The sequence below is a fragment of the Sturnira hondurensis genome, unplaced genomic scaffold (genome assembly GCF_014824575.4).
Source record: "Sturnira hondurensis isolate 20B ecotype Veracruz unplaced genomic scaffold, ASM1482457v3 Scaffold0010448, whole genome shotgun sequence".
NCBI classification, from domain to species: Eukaryota; Metazoa; Chordata; class Mammalia; order Chiroptera; family Phyllostomidae; genus Sturnira; species Sturnira hondurensis.
The window spans coordinates 7,475,808-7,499,892 of record NW_028083079.1 but is presented as its reverse complement, the minus strand read 5'-3'; the positions used below and the strand labels follow the sequence as shown (position 1 = coordinate 7,499,892).

The 24,085-nt window shown below is 42.9% G+C and overlaps 2 protein-coding genes across 3 annotated transcripts in view; one reads left to right on the top strand and one right to left on the bottom strand.

Annotated features, from left to right (window-relative positions):
• The window catches only part of MRRF (mitochondrial ribosome recycling factor), a 50,117-nt gene extending 47,960 nt beyond the window's left edge, over positions 1 to 2,157 (bottom strand). For both annotated transcript variants that reach the window (XM_037059212.1, XM_037059213.1), the window contains exon 1: positions 2,059 to 2,157. The gene's annotated coding sequence lies outside the window, so the exon portion shown is untranslated. The remainder of the gene's footprint in view (positions 1 to 2,058) is intronic.
• Positions 2,158 to 22,698, top strand: RBM18 (RNA binding motif protein 18). Its single transcript, XM_037059214.1, has 6 exons — positions 2,158 to 2,284; positions 5,074 to 5,202; positions 12,442 to 12,568; positions 15,501 to 15,587; positions 17,516 to 17,601; positions 20,741 to 22,698. Exons 2-6 carry the CDS (start codon positions 5,090 to 5,092, stop codon positions 20,898 to 20,900), a joined length of 573 nt encoding a protein of 190 aa, XP_036915109.1. The 5' UTR covers positions 2,158 to 2,284; positions 5,074 to 5,089; the 3' UTR covers positions 20,901 to 22,698.
• Positions 22,699 to 24,085: the final 1,387 nt, after the last annotated feature.

The window sequence follows — 24,085 nt, the reverse complement described above, 5'->3', positions numbered from 1 at the left end:
TTTACGTAGAGTCACCTCACAGGGTGATCTAACCATAAATCCCTAACCTAGCAGGCCTTAGTGCGTAGTCACATCCCAGAAACACAGTGTACCTTTTTTAGCAAAAGGTTTATCTTTGCCTTAAGAAACCCCGTCCATTGCTTCTGTGCACCTAGGTTAACACACCTCTGAAATGCTTCTTCTTCAAAGTAACCACCCTCAAGAGAGCACATAATCTTTTAAATATAACTGTAATCCAATCCCTGCCTTGCTTTCTCCCATCCTAATGTCATCTTATGTTTGTTCCCTCCTTAATTCCACATATGTAAAGAAACTGCAAACTGTCATTCATTGGAGCATTTGGAATCTTGCTTCCTGGCAGTTGTTTTTAGTTTTGGCTCAAATAGATTCTTAAATTCTCTACAGGTTTGAACGTTTCTTACGTCTAATATTGTAGGAATTATCTAATTTCTACACTATCCAGAAGTGACCATCATTGACATCGTACAAATAAGCAAAGTGATCTTTCATTTCCTTGAATATTCCTCCTGCTTCAGGGTCTTCAAACGCACTATTGAATCTGTTTGAAATAATCTTCCCCCACCTCTTTAATGAACTACCTCCCATTCTTCTTTCCGATCTCAGCTTAAGCATCACCTCCTCAGCAGATTGTCTTCCTGGGCCACCTCCACCAGCCCAACTAGTCAAATGTCCTGCAGCCAGTTTGTAGCCCCTATATATTTTTTGTTAAAGTACTTATTTTAACAATATCACTCAATATTTGTGTAGTTATTTGATCCCTGTCTAATCCCCTCCATGGGACCATAAGCACCACAAGGACCTATGGCTGGCTGTCTTGCTCTCTGCTGTAGCCCCAGTGCCCAGCACAGTTCCTGAGCACAGAAGACACTGAGTAAATGAGATGGATACATGAATAAAAGTCTAGAGAAATTAAGTCCTTGACCAAGGTCACAATGCTGGCACCAGAATTGAAATCTAAGCCTCAGTTAGGTCCTGAGCTCTTCTCACCACTGCTTCAATTATCTTTTGGTTTGCCAAATTTTCACTTAGAGATGGTAGGACATGTTTTTCTCTAAATTCAGGGCCATGGGAAGTTACAGAGTCTGACTATATCATGTCCCTGGCACAACCAAAGGAGACCCTGTAAAGGTGGAAGAGATAGGAAGTCTGGATTCCAATATTCCTATCTCGTCATTCCTTGCCAACCATCCTCTTCAGATTCATAACCATTTCGTGTCCAAAATGCATTTGTGGCGGCTCTACTACCGATTTGTGAATTGTATCAAGTCGCTTCTCCTACCTGCATCTTGTTTTCTCAACTGTAAAATAAAGGGTCGGGCTAGGTTTTCGTTCTTTCCAATTATAAAACTTTCCAAGATTCTGAGAAATACAGGAGACTGTGGCAAAAGGAAAGGGCACCAAACTCAGAGAAGACCTGGAAAAGGGTCTTGGTTCCAGCGCTTACTAGGTATGCGACCTTACACAGGTCGAGCTCTCCGGATCTCAATCTAATTTGTAAAAAGGGGATGTCAATACCATTCGTCCGGGTCGATCAAGTGAGATAATGGCTGCAGAAGCACTTCGTAACCAGATAAGGGCTACTGAGATGACAACTGTTTCGCCACCGGACGGCACAGACTAATGGTTAAAAGTTGAGGCTTTGGAATTTAAGCTCCATTAATTATCAGCCACGTGATCCTGGCAACATTATCTCTCAGCTTCCGTTTCTGTATCTCGGGAGTAGTAACATCTACACCCACGGTGGTGGGCTACTAAGGCTACAATTTAGTAAGCTATCCCCCCCGCCCCCCCCAACACACACACACAGACCCCAAATCCTCGAAGTTCCTAGCTGATGCGACATGTTCCGCCCCCAACCGGTGAGACCTGCTCCGGTGCGACAGGTCCCGTCCCCAGCCTTAAAGGTCAAGCGGGACTCGAATGTAATGTGCCCGGGGACCACGATCAGGCCCCCTAAGATCCCTAAGAAGTCCTTTATTAGAAGTCTCTGGCATCCGGACCCCACGTGCGCGACGATGTCGCGCCGACGCCACTCACCAGCTATCACCTACGATATGGGAAAACACTCTTGTGAGCACGGCGACGGCTGCGGCGGCGCTGGCGTCATGACGTCACGGGGCGGGGCGGCGGCGCAGGCGTAGTGCGTCACCCGCGGCCTGGCTACCCTGACTGTTGAGGCGGACGCGTCTTGAGCGTGGTCGACCGTGGGGTCGGAACTTGTTTTGAGGGGAATGAGCCGAGGGGAAGACGCCGAGGCCAAAAGGTGAGTCCACTCCCCTGCACCGCAGCGTCGTGCCGGGAGGGCCTCCTGGAGTAGGCTGCCCTAGAGGACGCTTCTCAGGCCCCGCCCCGGATTGTCTCGCCGCTGGCCCGGAAATAACAATCCGCGTAGTGACCCTTCGCATCTAGAAATTCTCGGCCTGGATCGGGAAGCAGGGGTTCCAGGCTTGACCCCGCCGTTCCAGTTAGCTTTTAGGAACGAGTGGCGTTGCTGCTCCGCACTTCATTTTTCCCCATATGAGTGCTCTTGGCTTCCAGGATTGTTGCAGCTCAGCTGGGAGGAGCGCTGAGTGGTCACAGATAGTGTCTTATCTAAGCCTTCTAACGACCCGTGAGATAGGGATAATTGTGCCGTTCTAGCAAGAAGAATCTGAGGCTCCTGGTAGAGAAGTGGCTCACTTCATCAGTCATTTAGTAAATACTGGGGACCCACCGTGAGCCTTGCGAGGATGAGAACCATGATCAAAATAGTCAAGGCCCTGTCCTCTAGTAGCATACACTCTAGTGAGGGAAACAAGATAAAACAGTAAGTAGCAGTAAATGAACTAGTAGTGCATGGGAAGAAAAAGGTGGCCGTGTTGGAGACCGACAAGGAGCTCACTCTATTAGGGAAGCTTTTCTGAGGAGACGATGCTTAGAGGAGGAGGAGGAGATCGTGACTTACCAAAGTTACACAACTTTTTGAGTGCAAAAAACCAAAATTTGAGTGCAAATCTTTGGGCTGATTGCCTGTGCTCTTCCCGCCAAAAACGGCACCCTCCTATGATACTAAGTAGCTGTTGGCGTGTCATTGCTGTTTTTAGACCTGAGAAAACTAGAAGGTCTTATCATTCAGGTCTTGTCTCAAATGTCAGGTCCTGTAGAGGCCTTTCCTCTCCGCTAGCTCTACCGTGGTCCAGTCCCAGTCTCTGTGTAGAATCACTTTGCTTAACTGTGTTTGCAGCACTTCTCACAAATTACATCTCGTTCGCTTTGTTTTTGTTTTGCCCTGCCCCTCCTGCAAATATAAGCACCCTGTGGGCAGAGGCCTTGCTTGTCCACTGCTCTGTCTTCAGTACCTAGACAATATCTAGAAAATAGAACCCCAATAAATTTTTTTGAATGAAGGATATATAAGAAAGGAGGAGGAATGGAAAGCAGAGAGAAGACAAAATGTTTCTCTTCCCCTGTTTCCACTCCTGGGATTTTGTTTATGTCTGGTTCATTTTTCTCTCAGGAAGTAAGAGCGAGAGCTATGGCTTATTCATTTCTCTATTGTCAGCACAAAGCCCAGGGTTCAGCAGTTGGTGGCTGCTGGTCACACATTGTTGGGCAGATTGAGTTCGGGAGTGGGGAAGGAAGTACCCTTGTGTGGGGATGGATGAACACCGTTTACAGCTACCTTGGGGCCACTGTGCGGGGCTTCATAGGCTGGGCCAGGATGCAGAGAGGCAATGGCAGTGTTTGTGTCTGTCAGCTGTTGTTATGGAGACAGTTCCTGTGCACCAACTTCTATGGCACTTCTGGTTACACTTCTGGTTACGCAGGACACGTGTTTTATCTTGCAGGGAGTTCTGAAGTCTGGCACAGCCTGCCATCTTCCCAGCCCTCTTTTCTTTTCTTTTTCTGCCACATTATACACTTATTAATGCTGTATTTCATAGCTGGCGTCTCATTTTTGGTCCTCTCCTTAATTGGTAAATTATAAGCAGGGCAAGGTTTATTATGTAGAAATGTGGAACATGAAGCTTAGAGAGAAGTGACTTCCAGTGGAAATGCCAAAACCTGGCATTTGAAACCTGGTCTTCAGATACCAGGTTTCTACTCTGTCCTCTACTGTCTCCATCATAATCTTCATCTTCCTTTTTTGTCTGAGAAATGAGATGAGTCATTTCGAGAACTAAGACTAGTAGTAATTTAAGCTAATACTGATTGAATGCTTCTTAGGTGCTCTAGGTGTATTAACTCAGTGAATCTGCACAACTCATGAGTTATTATTCCCATTTTACAGATGGGGAAACTGAGACACAGAGTGCTTAAGTAATTTGCCCAAGGTTACAGAGCTAGTAAATAGTAGAAATGGAATAGCTAAGGAGGAAGTCTTCTTCCCCGTGTCTCAAAATAGTAAATATGATAATAGCTAATGTTTATTGATTATTTAGTTTTGTCTGATGCAGTGTTTAGTAATTTTTTGATGCACTTTTGTTCATCTTCACAGTGGCTCTATAAAATAAGAACTGTTATTTCCATTTATATAAATGAGGAAACAGAGGCCTAGAATGTTTAGGCCTCTAAACACAACCTGCATTCAAACTCAGTTCCAGCTCCAAAATATATGGCCTTAAATTTCCTATGTTGCCTCTTCCATGGGAACAAGAAGTGCTACTGCTGTTGCCTAACCATCTCCTTCAATGCCATTAAGACTCTCTTTCTGGTAGTTTCCAAAGCTCATTTTGGGTGATAGTTGTTAAACTGGAGCATTGAATAGTCATAGAGACTTGAGAGGCTTTGGCCTCCTGCCCAGTCAGCCTCTGGCTTCAGAAGAGGGAAGCTTTAGTTTCTGCACACAGAACCACGCCCCTTTCACCTTAAAAGGAAGCTTTTGCTTTCTGGCTGCCAGAGGAGCTGTCCCAAGGGACTTGGTGCTGGGGCCCTGGTTGTGGAAGAACTGAGGCCTTTGAAGGACTGCCCAGGACGTGCCCTCCTTGAATAAACGTTTGTTGAACTGAATTTGAAGTCTCATATTCACACAGTGTTTCTTTTCTCCTGCCTGAATGTTCACATTTCCTGTAGTATTTTATAGAGATTGATGGAAGCAGAAACCAAAACTCTTCCCCTGGAGAACGCATCCATCCTGTCAGAGGGCTCCCTGCAGGAAGGGCACCGGTTATGGATTGGCAACCTGGACCCCAAAATCACAGAGTAAGTCCAAGTCATCTTGATTATGACCTATAAATTATTATATTTGCAGTGATGATGTTCAGAAGAATTTTCAACTGTTTTAGGATATGGGTTAACCCTTTTGCTTGTGTTTTAATTGTTTTTAAAGGGAATGGGATGTTGTTATTAGCTTATCATCCAGTTATCTTGACATTTTGTTACATTTGGGCTCTTCTACTGCAAAGACATAGACTTGAATAGCCTTTAAACTGTGTACTTTTTTCCACTTGCCAAAGGTGTTCTCCTGTTTTCAGCTGTTTGAATCCTTGTGTCTGGTGACCAGGAAATTATTTTCTAGAATGAGCCTTGGGCATGATTCTTTCAGAATGAAGGCACAAGCGGAAGAACCCTTGTACCTTCCCAAACCGGCAGCACTTGACTCTAATTCATGTTGAACAGCACAGGAGGTCAGAACTGAAAGGGACCTTAGTGATCACAACAGTCCCTTTTCATTCATTCAATGAATGCATGAAACCAACGGCCCCATGGTAAGCAGTTTTCAAACTTTTAAAATCTGAGCAACCTTGTCTCAAAGCAATCAGAACCCGTATATGAAGTAAAGGCTCAGAGCTACTGTGACTGAAGGGGAGAAAGGCGCTCCCAAAGGGTTTGGTAGCTGCTGCCCTTTCTTTAGCAGTCACTGGCAGGACTCCAGGCAGCCACATGGAGACCTCCAATATGTCCAGCTCTCTCAACCCACAGTGAAGGAGACCAAGGCCCCAGAGGTGGAAAGTGCCTTGCCCACCACGGTCACAAAGCTAATTGAATTGTTTTGACTGCCCACGCTTTCCATTGCAGATGTTACAGTGGAAAGGCATTTCTTAGTAAAAAGAATGGAAAGGTTTTTCCCTCCCTCAGTTGTTCAGTAGGGACAGAGTGGTGGTTAGTGGCAGGGTAGTAGGGTGAATGGACTGAGCTGGATGGGGACAATGCTTAAAGTAAGTGTGGAGGATATCATCAGTCCTAGAAGTTGCTCCTTTGTAATAGTGTTAAAAGGAAGAGAAGAAGAGACTAAGGGACCTACAGAGTCTGGGATAAGAGGAGATACATAAAGGGGTGGAATTAAGAGACAGGAAAAGCAATGTAAACCAATGTATCATGGCAGAAAAGGTTAGTTCCTTAAACCTGCTCAAACTCAAATCATAGAAAAGTAGATACTGCTGGCTTCCTCTGGAAATTATGATGGTATTTAAGATGTGTTGCCCCATATTATGTGACCTTGGTATAAGGGCCCTGAAATACAGACTATGCGTCAATTGTGGTTCTCTTTATGGCTTTGAGAATGAGTGTGTGAATCTGCCCAACTTCTCCTTTAATGTGTGCTGATCAGAGACACTTTTTCCACCTAAAATTCTCACTGAGAGGGGTGCTCCTGAGAGTGGTTTCCATTCCCACCTCTGATCATCTGGAGCCTGGAAACAGTGGTCAGTATTTTGGCCACAACACCCTGTAATGAGACCCTAGTTCTAATTGTGTCCCGCTGCTTGACAGGAAGGTTCACACGGGCATCCGCCAACTCAGTTTATTGTCATAAGCTGGGTACATGAATGTTTTCTTCAGTTACAGCATTAATAGGAACATTGAACAAAACTTTTCCACTGGTTTCTCTGCTCTTTTTACATCAGGCTAAAGGTGGATAACAAGTACTAACCTTCAGGTTGAGGCCTTACTGGGGCTACCTACCCATATGACTAGAGATCATTTTTCCTCTGTGGATTCCTTATTTTAAAATGATTTTTTTCCTATTAAACAGATTTATTAAATAGTAATAAATCTCTTTTAAAGTCATAACTACCAATCATAGCTTATGATTAGCATGAAATGATTAGTATTATCTCATTTAATTTACTTAATTATAGCAATGAAAGCTAACATTTTAGTATGGTAGATCTTACAGAAATATGTGATTTCCTTCCAAGTTTTTGAACCACATAAACTTCTGGATCCTGTTCCTCTCAAGGTAGGTAATAGTTTAGACTAATTATTAAAATTTGGTCATTCACAAACATTGAAGGGATTATATGATTACGCTTATGTGATCTTGTGGTACCTGGCTTATCCTCCAGTCTCAGAGAGAATAATTTGAATCCAGCTCTCTAAAAGTCTATGACTCTTGACAGAAGTTTGCAGGGCACCCTCCAGTTTTCTTACACTGACCCCCCACCAAGTTGGTACTAGTTCCTGCTGTTTCCCATTCAGCAAAACCCTTCTTACCTCTCTTTCCTGTGCCTAGTCATGTTTTGCCATCCTTCTCCCTGATCTCTTTTATAAATTGATTTGAATACCTCTCCTATAGAAAGAAATGCTTTTTTACCTTGTGTTAGAAGACAAATTATAGTGTGTTTTTACTGTCATGAATGGTTACGGGAGTGTGTAAAACAGCAGCAGTTAAAAACTTTTCCACTCAGTTCTTTGTAGTAATCCTGTGTGTGTGCTTATTAGTCGTTGGCCTGAGTGGTGCTCGAGTTACAGTAGGGTGTCCCCCCGTCTCCTCTCCACAGCACGTGCATGAGCGTGACTGTCCATCACTCTAATATCCTGCTTCTCGTTTATTTGTGTTCACTTTGCAGTTGCAGTGCTGCCCACTTGAGGGCCATGCTAGAGGCCAGGAGTGTCGAAATGACTGACTAGATGTCAGCAATTTGGATTTAGGGTGACGGTGACATATTCTTATTTATGGAGGTAGCACATTCCAAACCCATGTTCTTTCTACTGAATGATGATTCCTTTCAACTACATTGTATTTCATATTTCTTATTCATAGAGAGAATATTCAACTAAATGATCTGAACATTTCTTCTAGCTCTAACATTGTATTGGTTCCTTTTATTTAATCGCGAACAACCTTGTGAAGCAAGTGGAACAGATATTTTCCTTCTTCTATAGGAACAGTTGTGAGTTGACTTCAGTTTTCCACTGCCTGATATAGTGCTCTTTGCACAAATAGATAATTGTGATAGTCCACATAACTGAGTAGTTATAACATAAAGCATCCTATTCTAAATGTTTAAATGTAAGGGCTTCTTTTAAATTACAAGACCTAATCTAACTGTGAAGTTAAAGCAACACCTCCAAATATCATTAGTAGCGCCTTCATTAGAAAAGCCAAAAAGTTCATGTCCTTAGATACTGTCTGTTTTCCACACTACAGTTTCCACACTACAGTTCCACACTCTAAAAGAGTGAATACTGCTTTCTTTTTCTAATATTAAATGAGCTATGTGGAAAGCCAACCTAATAATCATAGTGTTATGCACAAGGAGAAGCATGAGCCAGAATAAAGCCAGGAGAAATTCTAAAAGAAGGAGCATTGTAAATGGATGGTGAATCATAAATAAAGGTAGTAATATGAAAGATTGTTGTGTGAACAGAACATCAGGAAGACCTTTTTGACGAAAGGAGAGGTTGAATACTAAATCATAATGAAAATAGTTGGATACTGTCAGATTAAGACAGCCTTTAAAATTCATTCAAGCCCTGACTGGTGTAGCTCATTGGATTGAGCGCAGGCCTGTGTACCAAAGGGTCCTGGTTTGATTCCCAGTCAGGGCGTGTGCCTGGGTTGCAGGACCCACTAGGTCCCCAGTAGGGGCTGTGCAAGAGGCAACCACACATTATTGTTTCTCCCTTTCTCCCTCCCTTCCCCATTCTCTAAAAATAAATAAATAAAATTCTTAGGGAAAAAATAAAATAAAATTTATTCAGACAAGTGTGAATTTCATGTAGAAGAGACTCACTGTGGGTATTTAGTAGGAGAGTGACAAAGTGATGTTTTTAGAATGGTATCAACATCAGTAAGGAGGATTAATTGGAGGGGCAAAGACTGAAGATGAAGACTAGCTGCAGATCTGCCATTATATGACCTAGACAGTGACAGTGAACTTGGAGACCAGTGGTGAGTCAGAGATGAAGAAAAAGTGATTGAAGAGGAGTGGAGAGTTAAGATGTTTCTTGCCTCAGAAATGTAAAAGAATCTCATCCACATTGACCACTGGGGTAGCTGGAGGGGAGGAAGGCAATTTGGGGTATAGCAAGTAAACTTGAAAGCAGTTGAGAGTCACCCAGGTGGAAATGTCCTGATACAGACTCCCACGGATAAACTGGAATGCAAGGAAGAATAAATGCGTTAACATGTCAGGGCAGTGTGTATACTCTTGAAGAAACCCCTCTTTCCCTGTCAGCCCACCCCTTCCTATTTCCTATGCTGCTTTTCATGACCTGGTTTGCATGAAACAGCCCTTACTGTTGGCTTACTTAAATCCGAAACACAGTAAGACCCATCGATTACATACAGAGCATAGCACCTAAAGTCCCACCACAAAACAATTTATGTAAGTTTGGAAAGATTTGATTTCTTTCAAACAAAGTGTGCACTAAAAGTCATCTTCAATGTCATTTTTTGACTTCCCAATTGCCTACAGCACCAAAGTCAAATTCTCTCGTTAGGCACTTCTCACGACCTGTCCCCAGCCTGCCTTGCAGTCTCATCTCCTGCTGCCACTCTCTCCAGTTGACCCAGTTCTTTTTCACCTCATGTCTGTGTACTTGGCATTCACAAACCACCATCTTCCTGGCACAGTTGGTCCTCTTCCTCTTTATGCTTACCTGTATACCTCTGTGTGCAAGCTTGCCACTGTTTTGTAATTGTTCGATTACATAGTTCTTTCAGCCAGAACTTGGGGCCCTTGAAGTCAGGGACCTGGTTGTGTTCATCTGGGTAGTCTAAGTGCCTAATACAGTTTTTGACACACAGTTGTTTAAACACTTGTATAGGTTAATTACTTATCTGAGGAGCAGGAAGTGGGGACTGGGTGAAAGAAGGTGAACAGATTAGCCAAAGGACACAGATGCATAGCCCACAGACACAGACAGCAGTGTGGTGATGGCTGGAGGGAAGGGGGGGCGGGGGCTGGGTGGAGGCAGGAAATAGGGGCATCTGTAATAGTGTTGAAAAGAAAAATAAATTAATTAATTTCTTTAAAAAGGGAAGGCCATTTTAAAGACCCACTACAGAAAACAGTGGTTTCGGTTGCTGGCACAGTCACTCTAGCTCCAGGGTGCGGGGCCCACGCTCCCTGGAGCGCAGCAGACCCTGAGGAGCAAGCAGTGCGCTCCCGCACTTGAGCAGCAGATAAAAGTGCTTGCAGATGTGAAAGCAAGAGTCTTCGGGCTTTTTTCACTATCAGAGCAGGCAGTCCCCATCTCCAGGAAGCAAAAGAGTAAACATTTCATTCCTTTTGTTTCGGTGTTCCGATAATTTCAAGGAATTATCAAACAAGAAAAGAAATCCTGGAGAAGTTGAAAGACACAGACCTCAGCAGATGTTCCTGGAATCTTAAGGTCGCAGTTCTCGGGCAAAACATGAATGTTAGCTTTTCAAAGAATAATCTGTCGGCATTTTTTTCCTGAGTAAATTAAAATTCATTTCCTAGGAAATGCCGATCGCCTTACCTTCCTGCTATTAAGCAGAATAGAGCTAATGAAAAGATGACCAGCCACAGTAGCCCTTTAGATTGTTGTTCTTTTTTTAAACGGGGTTGACCCACCATTCATGGCAACTGGTGCAGTGGTAAGGTTTGAATGGGGGTAGTGAGTGAAACACAGCTGTGAGTTAAAGGCAGTGGGGGAGACTCTTCTAGCCCATCTGTCTGTATTTCAGACTTACCCTTTCAGGGCTGTTCAGAAAATCAGTTAAAACCAGAAATTTGCACTTGAGATGTCTCACTTTCCCCTGATGAATCACCTACATTCTCACTTACAATTGGGGTCTCCTGATGGGAGTTGAGAATTTGGAAACCAGAGGGTTGTTTTTTCTTTCAAAATAGGTCTAAAGACCAGGTGAATATCCACAGTATGCCTTGGGATCCTTGCATCCTGTCCCAGTAAAAGACCTGTATAGTGTCTTCCTTGCTCCACCATGTCAGGCATCTGATCCAGGATAATGGGCTTGCTTGCCAATGTACGTTAGTGTCAAATTTAGTATAGTGTATGATCCATTTCATACCTTTCTGCCTCCCAAAGGAGATTCTTAGTCAAGAATAAAATCTCGATGCATTTCTCCTAAAAAACAATGTGAATATAAATGTGGCTGTAAGGACAGCTTCACTGACTCCCTGTGGGTTAGAATTCCCAGTAATAACAGATTTAGCATGTGGCCTGATACCTTTTTAGTATCAGAGGGACAGCATTGTTTAGAGAAAGCCTTGACTCCGTTTGAATAGTGCGGAGGAAGCCAGGAGGAAGGCCAAAGGAAAAGGAAATGGGAGAGCTGTTGGTTTGTCTCACCCTTACATCAGATGACAGGAAGTCGGAATTGAGATTGACCACAGCAACCTGCTAGTCCGTGTCTGTGTGAATAACTTAAAAGCTCTGTGGAAGCCAAGTAAGTTTTAGAGCAAGGAATCCAAGAAGGGGACAAGGAGCAGAGTGGCAAGCAAGAGTTCTCAGTAAATTTCTTCCTTGGCCACTTATATTCTTTATTCAACCACACTCCAGACTACAAACTGCGCTCAGCAGCTGAGGCGGGTTAGTCACCCACAGCCAGATAGTTTATCGAACTGGCCAGAGTCCCCTCCCCTGGGTGAGACCAGCCACAGCCCCACTGTGGCTCCGCACTCTCCTGATGCCCAGTCACATGAGGAATTGGAACTCTCTAGCACTTAATGGAAGCGCCACTAGCTGTGACTTGGCTTTGGGCAGAGTTTCTCACAAGTGCTATTTGGGCCTAATGACTGTAAAATAGGGAAGTCTTTCAGGGCTATTTTGTTTGTGTGAATGTGTTCGTATTTTTTACTTCAGTTTTGAGATATGGTAGGCTTTCCCTTTTGAAGTGTGGGTGTTTGTTTCTGATGGAATTGTAGTTATTCACAAATACTGTTTCATCGCCAAGAAATTAAAAATAAATAAATCGACACTATTTTTGAGCTTTTCTCCCAAAGAAAAACAAATGGTGCTTGTGGGCCAGACAGCTGTTTGTTGGGCGTGGTTTCTGTTTGGTGTTTTGTGCTGGACAGACGCACAGTCGTGACAATTCCAGTTCCCTTTCCAAATAGAGGCAAACAGCTCTGTTTGCCAAACAAACTAACACAGCAGTTTGGAGGAAGGCGGCGGGGGCGGGAGATTTTCTCCCTGGGGTAAAGTTCTCCAGCTTTTATCTCACACTTCAGGCTCATTGGCCAACAAACTCCCGGAGTGCACTCATGAGCTGTCCTTTCTCCACAGATACCACCTCCTGAAGCTCCTCCAGAAGTTTGGCACAGTGAAGCAGTTTGACTTCCTCTTCCACAAGTCGGGTGCTTTGGAGGGACAGCCTAGAGGGTACTGTTTCGTTAACTTTGAAACTAAGCAGGTAATTGAACCTTCCCCCGCTCACAGTACTTAGACTCTCTCATGAGTATTTATGCGTGTCCCTTAACTACTGGAATAGCAGTTCCTTGCGGGCAGGGCCATGGCTGATTTGTCCCTGTGTGCCTTGCCCTGAGTCCCAAAGGGGATCCTTGGTAAACAAATGAACTAGTGAGTAATTTCCAAAATCCACCCTCCCTAGGCTTGTGGACGCGGGCAGCTGACCTACTTTTCTGATCAGATGCTTCAGGATGCCCACATTAAACACGTGGACGTCCTCCTCCCAGTTCTGTTTTGTTTTTTCTCTTGCACAGCAATGTTTCTGCCCTCTCTTCCTCCCGTCCTTTCCCTCTCTAAAAATTAATAATCTTAAACTTAAAAAATAATTATTATATTTGGATTTTTTAATTATAAAAGTAAAGCATGCTTATTGTAGATAAGTGACTTATCAGCCCAGTTCCCAGAAATAATCTGGGAATATTGTTAATATTTAGTTACATTTCTGGTCTCTTTCTTCACACTCTCACAAACAAAACAACAACTCTGGAAGACTTCACTCATACACACATATAAACACATGTATGGCTTTATAACACATGAATGGGCTCATATGATCCTGTTCATCACACAAAATATACTAAATGTTTTTCTGTCACTGGATACATAGCAACATTCTATATCATGATATTGTGGTTTCTCCGGTATAGCTATAAATATATAAAAATTCATCAATCTGTATCTTTACTGTTTATACATTTTTTAGATGTAACTTAGACCTTAGTTTAAAAGCTAATCAACAAGATTTTTGATGACTGCATATTTCACTATATGACCATGTGTTAAGCTATTTGACTAATTGTTTTCTATTTAGGCTCTCCCCAGTAATTCACGAGTATAAATGATGCAGTAGCAATATATTTATAATTCTGTGTGCATGTTTACTACATTCAGGAAGATGGTGTGGTGTCAGCGAAGGTCATGCATGTTTTTTTCTCAATATAACTGCCACATTGTTGTTAAGAAATATGTGTCAGCATGTTCTGAGATGTCATCTGTCCTGACCAGTGCCGGGGATTTAATTTTTGAAATCGTGTTAGGCAATAAGTGATACGTTGCTATTCTAATTGTTCAAGCTTTGGGGGGGGGGGGCTAAAAGAATGTCTGATATGGTTAGCATTTTATTTTATTTTAAAATATTTTATTTATTTATTTTTAGAAAGAGGGGAAGGGAAGGAGAAAGTGGGAGAGAAATATCAATCTGTGGCCACCTCACCCGTGTCCCCTACTAGGGACCTGGCCTGCAACCCAGGCATGTGCCCCAACTGGGAATCGAACCAGCAACCCTCTGCTTCACAGGCCCATGCTCAATCCACTGAGCTACACCAGCCAGGGCTGGTTAGCATTTTAAATACTTTATTCTTCCTCAGCGATAGAGTGTGCTGAAGATTCTTACAGACAACGAAGTTGGTGGTCATGCCAGGGGCAGATGTTGGTTTAAAAATACTGGACTAGAGGTCACAGAGCCTAGCTGCTATTTCTGGCTTTTTTACTTGTTAACTTAGGCAAGTCTCTCAACCTCTTTGGCCTCAGTTTTCATCTAAAAATGAGGATTAAAAACCTACCACCTTCTTCCGTTACAGAAAGTTGAGAGACTAGATGAGGGTGTGTATGAAAACACAATTGGCATTTAATAACAGTGTTAACTATAAGAACTTGACATGAGGTTCAGAAATAGGAAATTATTTCTTAAACCATTTGTCCCCTGTTGGCATCTTATTACTGCTGATGCTACAGAATAAATAGGGAGTGCTGTGTAAATTCTAACTTACTAAATGAAACTTAAAAATAAAATGTCTCTCCTATCTGTTGCTTTAACTCTGCGTGCTGCAGTGAGGCAAGGGTGCCTGCCAGTGACCATCTAATATCTGACACAGGCACTCAATAAGTATTTGTTGAATGTCATATTGTTCCAGAGGAGTAAGACAGTCACCGGTACAACTGGACTGGAGTGCCTGCTGGTCTTACACTGAAGTCTCAGACAGATGTGCTGTCTCTGTTTCTCTTCTTGTTCCTTAGCAGCTCCTTCACCCCCAGTAAATATGGATTACTCTTGGCCAAATGTGTCGTGGATACAGATGGAGCAGCGAAGGTTTGGCAGGGTGGAAAAGTACAGCCAGGCTTCCTGGAAAGGTCCTAGAGTGCCTGTTGTCCAGCCTCAGGAATTCCTTTCAGCCTTGTTCCTCCTGTATCTGATAGGGCAAGGGCCAGGGGACTTCTGGCCCTGAAAGCCAGGTGCACAGATTGGCTCACACCAACACCTTGCCCACAGGCTCTGACTCACTCCTGCTTTCTTCGGCCTGGTTTTCTTTACTCTTATACATACCCTTTGAGGCCATTACTCTTTCTCACTTTGGACCCAGGGAGTACGACCCCTAGTCCAGGGTTCAGTTGCAGGGGCAGTACTATTTCTTGACCGAGTAGGCACTGCCCTAACTAATGGAAGGATGTAGAAAGGTGTCACCTAGTAAGAACAGTGGCATTAGCTGACACTGGTTGAGTGTTTCCCATATGCTCCATGCTTTACATGTGCTCTTTTACCCCTTACATACCATTGAGGAACCAAAAAGAATGTTATCCAGATGTTACAGGTATAAAAGCTAACATTCAGAGGTTGACTAGCTTGCCAAATACTACACTACCAATAATTGACAGAGCTGGGATTTGGATTTTGGTTTGACTAGCTAAAAAAAAAAAAAAAAAAAAAAAGCTCAAACCCTCTTGATTATTCTGCTTTTTTAAACTATTATAAACGCCTTGCCAGTTGTTTACCAAAAGCAGTTTGGCTGGAAATTCAGCCATGGCAACTAGTGAAGCCCTTATGAACAGCTAGGTGGGCATTTGAATTGTTGACTGACTGTCACCCCTCTCCTCGACAGGAAGCAGAGCAAGCCATCCAGTGTCTCAATGGCAAGCTGGCTCTGTCCAAGAAGCTGGTGGTGCGATGGGCCCATGCTCAGGTCAAGGTAAGTCTGGTGCGCTAGGAAAAGAGCCATAGCTCATCCGGACTGAGTCTTCCAAAAGACAGCGGTCCACTTACCCATTTGCATCCCAGTCTCTGTACATCTGGGGCAGCCATACTTTGGTCTCCTACTTGTATTTACCATGTGTGTCGGCAGATTTTTCTTTTGAGAAACATCTCAGGAGGGATTAAGTTCCTTCATTGTTTCCCTCCACATACCCACAGATTCTGGTTTTGATTGATTTTTCCATGTGGCTGATGTATATACTCAGACCTCTATCTTTTTTTTTTTTTTTTTTTTTTGGTGCAGTGGCTCTTTGGAGGGGAAAAATGTATTTATTTTTTAAATTAGTTGCTTTAGGCATTATTAGACTCTCCCCAGCCTCTCAACTCTGTAAAGAGTTTGAATGTTTATTCTAAATGCTTGAGAAATGGGCCGTTTGCATGAGTGCTCAAAACACTGGCATCTCATTACGCCAGTTATTTTCCGTTATTTTGGGACTTTGCAGTATCTGTATTGTCTTCAAGGCCTGAGAAGTGGCACACTGCCTTATTCGTCTTGCAGGCAGTCTCTTGGGAGAGTGCACTGGAAAAGCTGTGACCATTAAAAAAAATGAATAGTCTTCTGCCTTAGCCAGCCCAGAGGTGGTGAAGTACGGGGACTGGAGTAACCCCAAGTGTCGATTCCCTTCCTTCTGCAGTGAGGTCTTGGCAAGACCTGCCTGCGAAAAGATTTCTGACAGTTAAAAATGGAGCTTCAGTTTTTAGCTATATATAGCCTGGGTTTTCGATCAGAGACGCTCTACCCAACAGGCTTTCCAGTCGAGTTAGAAATGAAACATCCAAGCTGAGACGCTTTGGATTCTTACGAGTATTTTAGGTAGTCGGTCCCAGCGTCCCAATTTCTAGGGCACGTTACCTTGAAAATAGGAAAACAAGGAGAATTACCAAAAGCTTTTTTACTTAAAAGAAAATCAAGCCTGTCTTGGCTGGTGTGGCTCAGTGGATTGAGCGCCAGCCAGCAAACCAAAGGGTCACTGGTTCAATTCCCAGTCAGGGCCCATGCCTGGGTTGCAGGCCAGATTCCCGGATAGGGGCATGTAAGAGGCAACCAATCTATGTATCTCTTACATGTAGATGTTTCCCTCCCTCTCTCCCCCTCTCTCAAAAAATAAATAAATAAAATCTTTTTAAAAATGTTTTAAAAATCAAATCTCACTTGCCAAACTGGCTGTTATTTTCTCATTCTGCATCTCGTTGAAAAGGCACACAGGAGAAATCATTCTTCATCCCTTCTCTCATTTGCAATTATGCACCCCATACTTCCCTTCTCCTGTGATTGTTTTTGACCAGAGGCTCCCGATTGCTCTGTCATATTATTTTTACTTTTTACAAGAAGTATGTAATTATCTCACATCAAATTAAACTGCTCTTTTACTGGAGAATGTTTTCTGTATCAGTGGCTGAAAGCTGTTACTATTTTTCTTCTCTACTCTGGCCTGTTAGGAGTTGAATGTTATGCTGGGTACTTTGCAAAAATCTAGCAAAATTTTAAGTGTTTTGGATGAAGCAAAATAAATATGGTAAGAGGTGATACGTGACCGTTGAAATAAGAATGTCAGAGGGCAGTCCTGCTGTGTATCTGTACCATCTGTGAAATTGAAACTTGAAATTCTTTCCCTACTGAATAGGGAAGACTAATGGCTAGATGGGAGACTTCTTCTAAACTTCTATTTCTAAATGTATAGCATAGCTTTAAGCCAAAACTGTTTGGAGTTTTGCATTAATTCTAAATGTAAAGGCAGCCCTACAATCGTCTAGAAATGCCCCGATGATACACTGGTAGGGTTGGAATATCTGAGCCCATGCCCTGCAGTAGAGGGCTGATTTTTGCCCAGGTGAGTGATTCCCCTTTCCCTTACTTACTTTCAGAGATACGATCATAACAAGAGTGATAAGATCCTCCCCATCAGCCTTGAGCCATCCTCCAGCACTGAGCCCGCTCAGTCCAACCTCAGGTAAGACGGCGGGCTGTGGGAAACCCGGCACCTGTGCGTGAGCTGGAGCTGTTCCCTCGCCCCAAACCTTCGCTCCTACTCTGGTAACTCTTCAGACTCTGAATTGAGAATGGAATCTGGTAACTTCTGACAAGTTCAGAGGTGTGATAAGTTAATCTTCAGAATGTGTACATTTCCCCTCATCCCATCCCCCCCATTTATAGAATTCATTCAGAAAAGACTAGATATACTTATCACGTAGCAGCCATTGTGCTTGGCACTGGGAATATAAAGGTGTGCCAGACATGGCCTCTACCCTAAAAGTAAGCATTTTAAACGAGGCCTGTGTCTCTTGGGCATTTGTCATTGCACACTAATTCCTCCCCAACTGTAAGTTCCTTTATACAGAAGTTTTGGGTGCAGCACTTTAATTCTATGTACCATTTCAGCAACTGTAACGGTTTGGTACAGCATAGGAACAAATTGTTGGTTACTTCTTTGGAGTTAATTCAAAACAGAAGGAACTAAAGGTTGGGTAGAGAAAGGGGAAGTTAAATGCATGGTTGAGCACAAGTAGAGTTTGGGGTTGTAGGGGGGTTGTTTTTGCACGGTAGCCTTGGGAGACATTTTAACAATAACAATAGTCATGATTTATTGAGCTTACTGTGAAGCGAGCAGGGTGCTAAACACTTTACCTGCCATATGTCATTTAATTAGAAAATTCTGGTAAAAGTCCTGTTACACTCATTTCACGGAAGAGGAAACTGAATCTCAGAATGGTAAAATATCTTGGCCGAGATAACGCAGTTAGCAAATAGCAGAGTCACATTTAAAGCCAATTTTACTGGACTTCAAAATTCAGTGTTTTAGTTACTACTTCAGAGGAAGTCCAGATTGTAAATGTAGGGATACAGTTCAGAAAGCCTGCTCCAGGGGAGGGAAAGAAGATACGTGAAGGAGTGTCAATTTTTATAAGGATTAGAAATCAGTACTCAGTCATACAGTCAGGAAAGCAGTGCCTGTTTGGATGAAAAGCCAGACGGAAAACAAACAGAAAAGCCGTTCTCGAAGATCATGTACACCGAACAGCAGATACGCAGCTGCCTCATTAAAGCACAGAGAAAGGAGATCCTGAAATGTTTTCAGGAGGGTAACGTTGGTAGATTACAATTAATTATTTTTGTTACTAATTAAAGTTTAATATCATTGGTATTTCTTACTTTTGTGCTGTTCTTGTTTTTGCACTTCCAGAGATTAAAAAAAATTATAATAACTCCTATAGATTCACTGGGAACGTGCGTCCACGATGCTACTTCCCCTAAGACTGAGCCTCCTTGGTTCCAGTTTGGTGCTGGGCAAGTTCCCACAGATCTGACTCCTCCTCTGAAGGGGTTACTGCATTTTCGCTGGGTGATCTTCATGTTACGGGGAACATGTCTTTAGTGTCATTTTTTCCTTGTTTGCTCTTTTTACTAGATAACCTAGTGTTTTCCAGTTATTTTTTCAGTCAGAGAACCTCAGCTTATATCTTTCTTTTAGTTTCTGTGCCTAACTAGAGGCAGTTTCCCCGAGACTTGTAACAGGGTGAATGTCTGGCTGTCCCACTAACGAAGGCAGTGCCAGAGTACGTCTTGGTAATATCTCGGTGTTCTTTTTTATTTAACGTAGCTTTTTGACTTACGTTGCTCACTTAAAATTTGAGCGTGTATAGAAGATGCATACCCTTTAAGGAGATCTAAAAGGCCGTGTGTATGTTCTCTTCCAAGTTTCTCTCCCTGTCTGGAGACCATGGACAGCAGCAAGAATGGAAAAGACAGGGAGCCAGGGCCAGGAAAGCCCCACTGCCTGAGTGCATTCTGGTCCAAGGCAGGAGTGACCTTGATCAGGATGGAATTCGGTACAACTTCTGCAGTGTCCCCTCAGTCCCTCTCCCTAGCACAGGGCTGCTCAGCTCCCAGCCTGATGGAAATGGAGAAGCGAGACTTGAATTCTGGCTCTGCATTGTGCAAAATGGGGCAAATCACTACCTTTCTGCACTTGATTCTTTACCTGAGAAATGTGGGCACAGTGCCTGCCTCATTATAAGTCTCTGTAAATGATAGCCTTTATAAACACACATTTGTCAGATGTACAGCTACCTCATTAGAAGAGACTTGATAGGATTTCCAGGATGGTTGTTTTTTTTTTTTTTTTTTTTGCTATTACTCAGTGACTCGAAAGGTGATACATGTAATAGTTACTAGAATAGGCTTTGGAGACAAAATCCAACTGGTACCACTCACTGGCTGTGTCTAACACAGTCTAAGCTGACCTCAGTAAGAATATAACCTGCCTCACCGTGTTGCTTTCAATGCTACGTGAACTATTTTTTCCAATTTTCCAGTGTACGATTCAGTGGTGTTAAATATATTCATGATGTTGTGCAACCACCCCTGCCGTCCACCTCCATAATTCTTGTCTTCTTACAAAATTGAGACTCCACGCCCACTAAACAGTGACCCCTTATTCCCACCCCCTGGCAGCCACCACCCTGCTTTCTGTCTCTGTGACTTTGAGTATCTCATATTAACTGGAATCATACAGTGTTTGTCTTTTTGTGACTAGCTTTTTTCATTCAGTATAATGTTCTCAAGATTCATCCATGTTGTAAAATGTCAGAATTTTCTTTCCTTTTTAAGGCTGAATAATGTTTTAAAATGTATTATGTGTCATATTTTGCTTATGCATCCACCTATCGACGGACGCTTGGTTTACGCCCCCAACTTAACTATTTGGAACAATGCTGTTTACAAACAAGGATGCACGAGCACCTGTTCCAGACCCTGCTTTCAGTTCCAACATGAGTTATTTCTGAGGGCCACTCTCTGCCAACACATAGTGTGTGTGTCTTCAGATCAAATGTGACAAGACAAAAAAAAGTACTCCTAACAGTGTCTGGGCTCGTAGAAAAACCTAACAGGTGGTTCAGGCTTACCTCCTTCTGAAGACAAGAGCCTCAGTCATTCATTGTGTGCATTTTATCTGTGAGGTCTTCAAATGTTCCCACTTGAGTATCTTGCTGCTTTTCTGGCATGAGTGAGAGGTACAAGGACAATGAAATACACACTGTTTTCTGAATGCACCCAGGCCCACGCTGACCCTCTGCCTGTCCTTTTTCCAGCGTCACTGCAAAGATAAAAGCCATTGAAGCAAAGCTGAAGATGATGGCAGAAAATCCCGATGCCGAGTACCCAGCAGCACCTGTTTATTCCTACTTTAAGCCACCAGACAAAAAAAGGACTACTCCTTACTCCAGAACAGCTTGGAAATCTCGAAGATGATGGTCACGAGTCACTGCAGCAGCGAAAGGGAATTGGTCACCACACCTGAAACCCTCTCTGCCTTTGTACTTTGTGGGTGTGACTGGTACTGTAATGGAGCACAATCACATGTTAGAGTTTGGTAAAATAACATTGTTGGATGTTCCTATGGATGTTTCAACCCTGAAGTATGTGTGGAACTGAGCATCATCCAGAATAAACAGGATCGTATCCAAAATTGTGATTTGAACACTGGGATGCTCTAGTCATCTGGTTTGTTTGGATTTGTAACTCCAGAAACACTATATTGTGTGCCAGAGAGAAAGGCAAACTAAAAAATGTTATTATTTAAATCAGGAAACTAAATTTATTATTGTCTGTCTTAAAAGAAAATAGAACATTTTTCTGGGCTCAAGTGTCTTTACAACATGAAAGAGTCAGGGAGGGAAGTAAGAGGTTTTGAGTCGTGTTCGGAACTGCGGTTCCAGAATTCACAGTGGGAATCCCTCCAACTGGACTGAAAAGGAAAAAGTTCTTGGCAAAAGGGAGCTGGTTCTTTGAGTAAGTGTTGTGGTAATCTGTTTAAGAATTACGCTTATTGTTTTAAAATCCCAATTAGGAAAACTATGGTGTATATCTTAAAATTGTTTGTGCCAACAAAACTGTAGACTCAAATTTAGCATTTTGTACCACAATGGAAGTTCTATTTGGAAATCCAACTTTTATTCTATAGTGATCATTTTTTAGAAATCTAAATAATCCTGCCTTCTATACCAAATATCGTTAGTAACACGGGACTTTTAAAATGCACTTAGTTACTGCATGAGGTTGTTTTTACAGCATGAGATGTTCTGTTTGGAATCGTGTCACGGTCGATCTAAATAGGAAAGAAAGTATCTTTGAAAACCTAGACGTTTCTGTATTGATCTCTGTCATATTATTATTGATCATTGTTTAGGGGTCTGAGTAGGAGAAACTGACTGTCTTGTGCGGGGCGAGGTGGGGACGTCCAGGGGGCAGGCGCTGCTCCGGCACCTGGATGGCGACGCCCTCCTGGTCTACATAGTTTTTACAGGCTTGAAAGACTGCATGACTTAAAGCAACAAGGAGGGAAAATACGTCGTGTGTATTTGGCAGTGTGATTTGGGAGTGTGTTCTCTTAGTCTGTGCCATTTTGGTGCCAGGTAGACAGGCTGTTTCGCTGGGTCGCACTGTCGTTTCTTTACCAGGTAAATCTTTTTTTTTTTAACCTTAAGTGTCATTCTTAGTGATTACAGACTTTTTTTTTACCATTATCCTTCTTAGCAAGAGGAAGCTTTGACTATAGGCACTGAAGTCTTCCTGTGAGCATACCTGAATTTAAGACACTTGATCCAAAACGGCAGCATAGTGAAGTTTCAGAATTCACAGAATGAGTTCAGAGAATTTCTTGCCAACATTTCCCAAGGTAAATCTTTTTTAGATATCTTTAGGTATTCAATACTTTCTGCGTTTAGTAGCTCTGTCTATGATGCAAATAACTCTTCTTCCATCTGGGGGATGGTTCAGGGGGGTGGGAGCATCCTGTCCCGTCCTTCTGGTGACTTCTTAGAGTATAGAATTCACCATTTTATCCTCAAGTCCTCAAAGGGTTGTGGTGAAATAGGACTTACTTAATGCAAAATAGTCTTCTATTTTTAATAGGAACTTAGAAAATACTTGACTTTGAATTATCTCGAGTTGTTTCCTTTAGACACCAGAACTATTTATTTGTATTTAAAGCAATGTTTATTATTTGTACCAACTCTTACGCCTCTGTGTGAATAAATGTGAGACTGTGTGGTTGTGTCTTGTCTCATCTGTTTTCTGGAGGAGACCGCAGTTCTCCAATGGGCTCGTTTTCCCGCAGGACTTGGACCCGGGTCAGGCCTCTGTGGGGGGTGGGGGCGTTGGGAGGACGTCACATCTGGAGGCTTCTCTGCAGAAGGCTTGGCTAGAGGTGACCTGAGAGACAGTTCTTCCCACCTTTATGCCTGCCTGCTTCTGTTGTTAAACACGAGAAAAGAGACGAGCTGTTCTCAGTGCACATGTATTTAAAAAGAAAGTGTTGCCCTGGCTGGTGTGGCTTAGCAGGTTGGGCGTCATCCCACCAACCTGATGCCCAGGCAGGGCACGTGCCTGGATGGGAGGCAGCCTGTGGAAGGCGGCCAGCTGATGGCGTGTCTGGAGCACTGATGTTTCTCTCCCTCGCTTCCTTCCCTGCTCTCTAAAAATAAGTAAAATCTTTAAAAAAGAAATTACTGTTGGGAATCCCTGAACACATTATCCTGTGTTTAGTCCCTTTTTCAAAGTGAGGGTTTCAGAAGAATAAACGGGTGTGTCATAAACGTTCTGAAAGCAGTCCAGTGAAAGTTTTGTAAAATACAAATGTTAACTTGTGAGGAAGTTACTTGTCCTTTTACTGTTTTGCTAAACTTAAATCACTTACCATTTTGAGTTGTATAAGAAGATTTTAGGATAGAGGTATGAACTCTCTCTTCATCTCAGCTCCCATTTTATCAAATGCAAAATGTAACCCCAACCAGTTGACTGTAATTGGCATCTCAGTTTGGGGGAAGAGGATCCCATTAGAAAAGATTTTTCAAAGCATGTCAAAATCAATAGCAAAAGTTTTTATTAAACCAAATATTCTACAGCCCTGTTGCTCATTAAGGTAAGTACAGTCAATTTTTGAGCCAGCAAATATATCTGATTTTTTTAATATTACTGTTTAAAACAATTAATTCTTGCCTCATAAATTAAATGTTAACCATTTCTGGTGTATAAACATGTCCCTACAATAAGACTTGTTCCCATAATTTTTATCCTTGTTTTTTCTTTTTTCTCTCCTGCTTCTTTCCAGTCCGGCAGTAAATCCTGTCAACTCTACCTTCACAACACACCTTGAATGCATCCCCTTGTCACCATCTCCAGCACTACCCTTCTTACTCAAGCCATTGCCATCTCTTGCCCAGACGACTGTGGTACCTCCCTACCTCTCCCCTGCCTCCCCTGGTGCCTCCTTAGTGTCCATTTTCTGCCCATTAGCCAAAGCAAACCTTTAAATCTGAGCCTGGCTTTCCATCACACTTAGAAGGAGATCCAGAGCCCTGCAAGGCCCCACAGGACCCGCCCCAGCCGACTGTGTGATGCAGAGCCTCCCATCCTTTCCCTTTGGGCACGGTGCT

Bases quoted from the DNA above. Each gene is read 5' to 3' on its own strand.
- RBM18 (XM_037059214.1), top strand. From the start codon at position 5,090: ATGGAAGCAGAAACCAAAACTCTTCCCCTGGAGAACGCATCCATCCTG. The intron at 5,203-12,441 runs GTAAGTCCAAGT...CTTTCTCCACAG, and splicing joins CTGGACCCCAAAATCACAGA to ATACCACCTCCTGAAGCTCC. The intron at 12,569-15,500 runs GTAATTGAACCT...TCTCCTCGACAG, and splicing joins TTAACTTTGAAACTAAGCAG to GAAGCAGAGCAAGCCATCCA.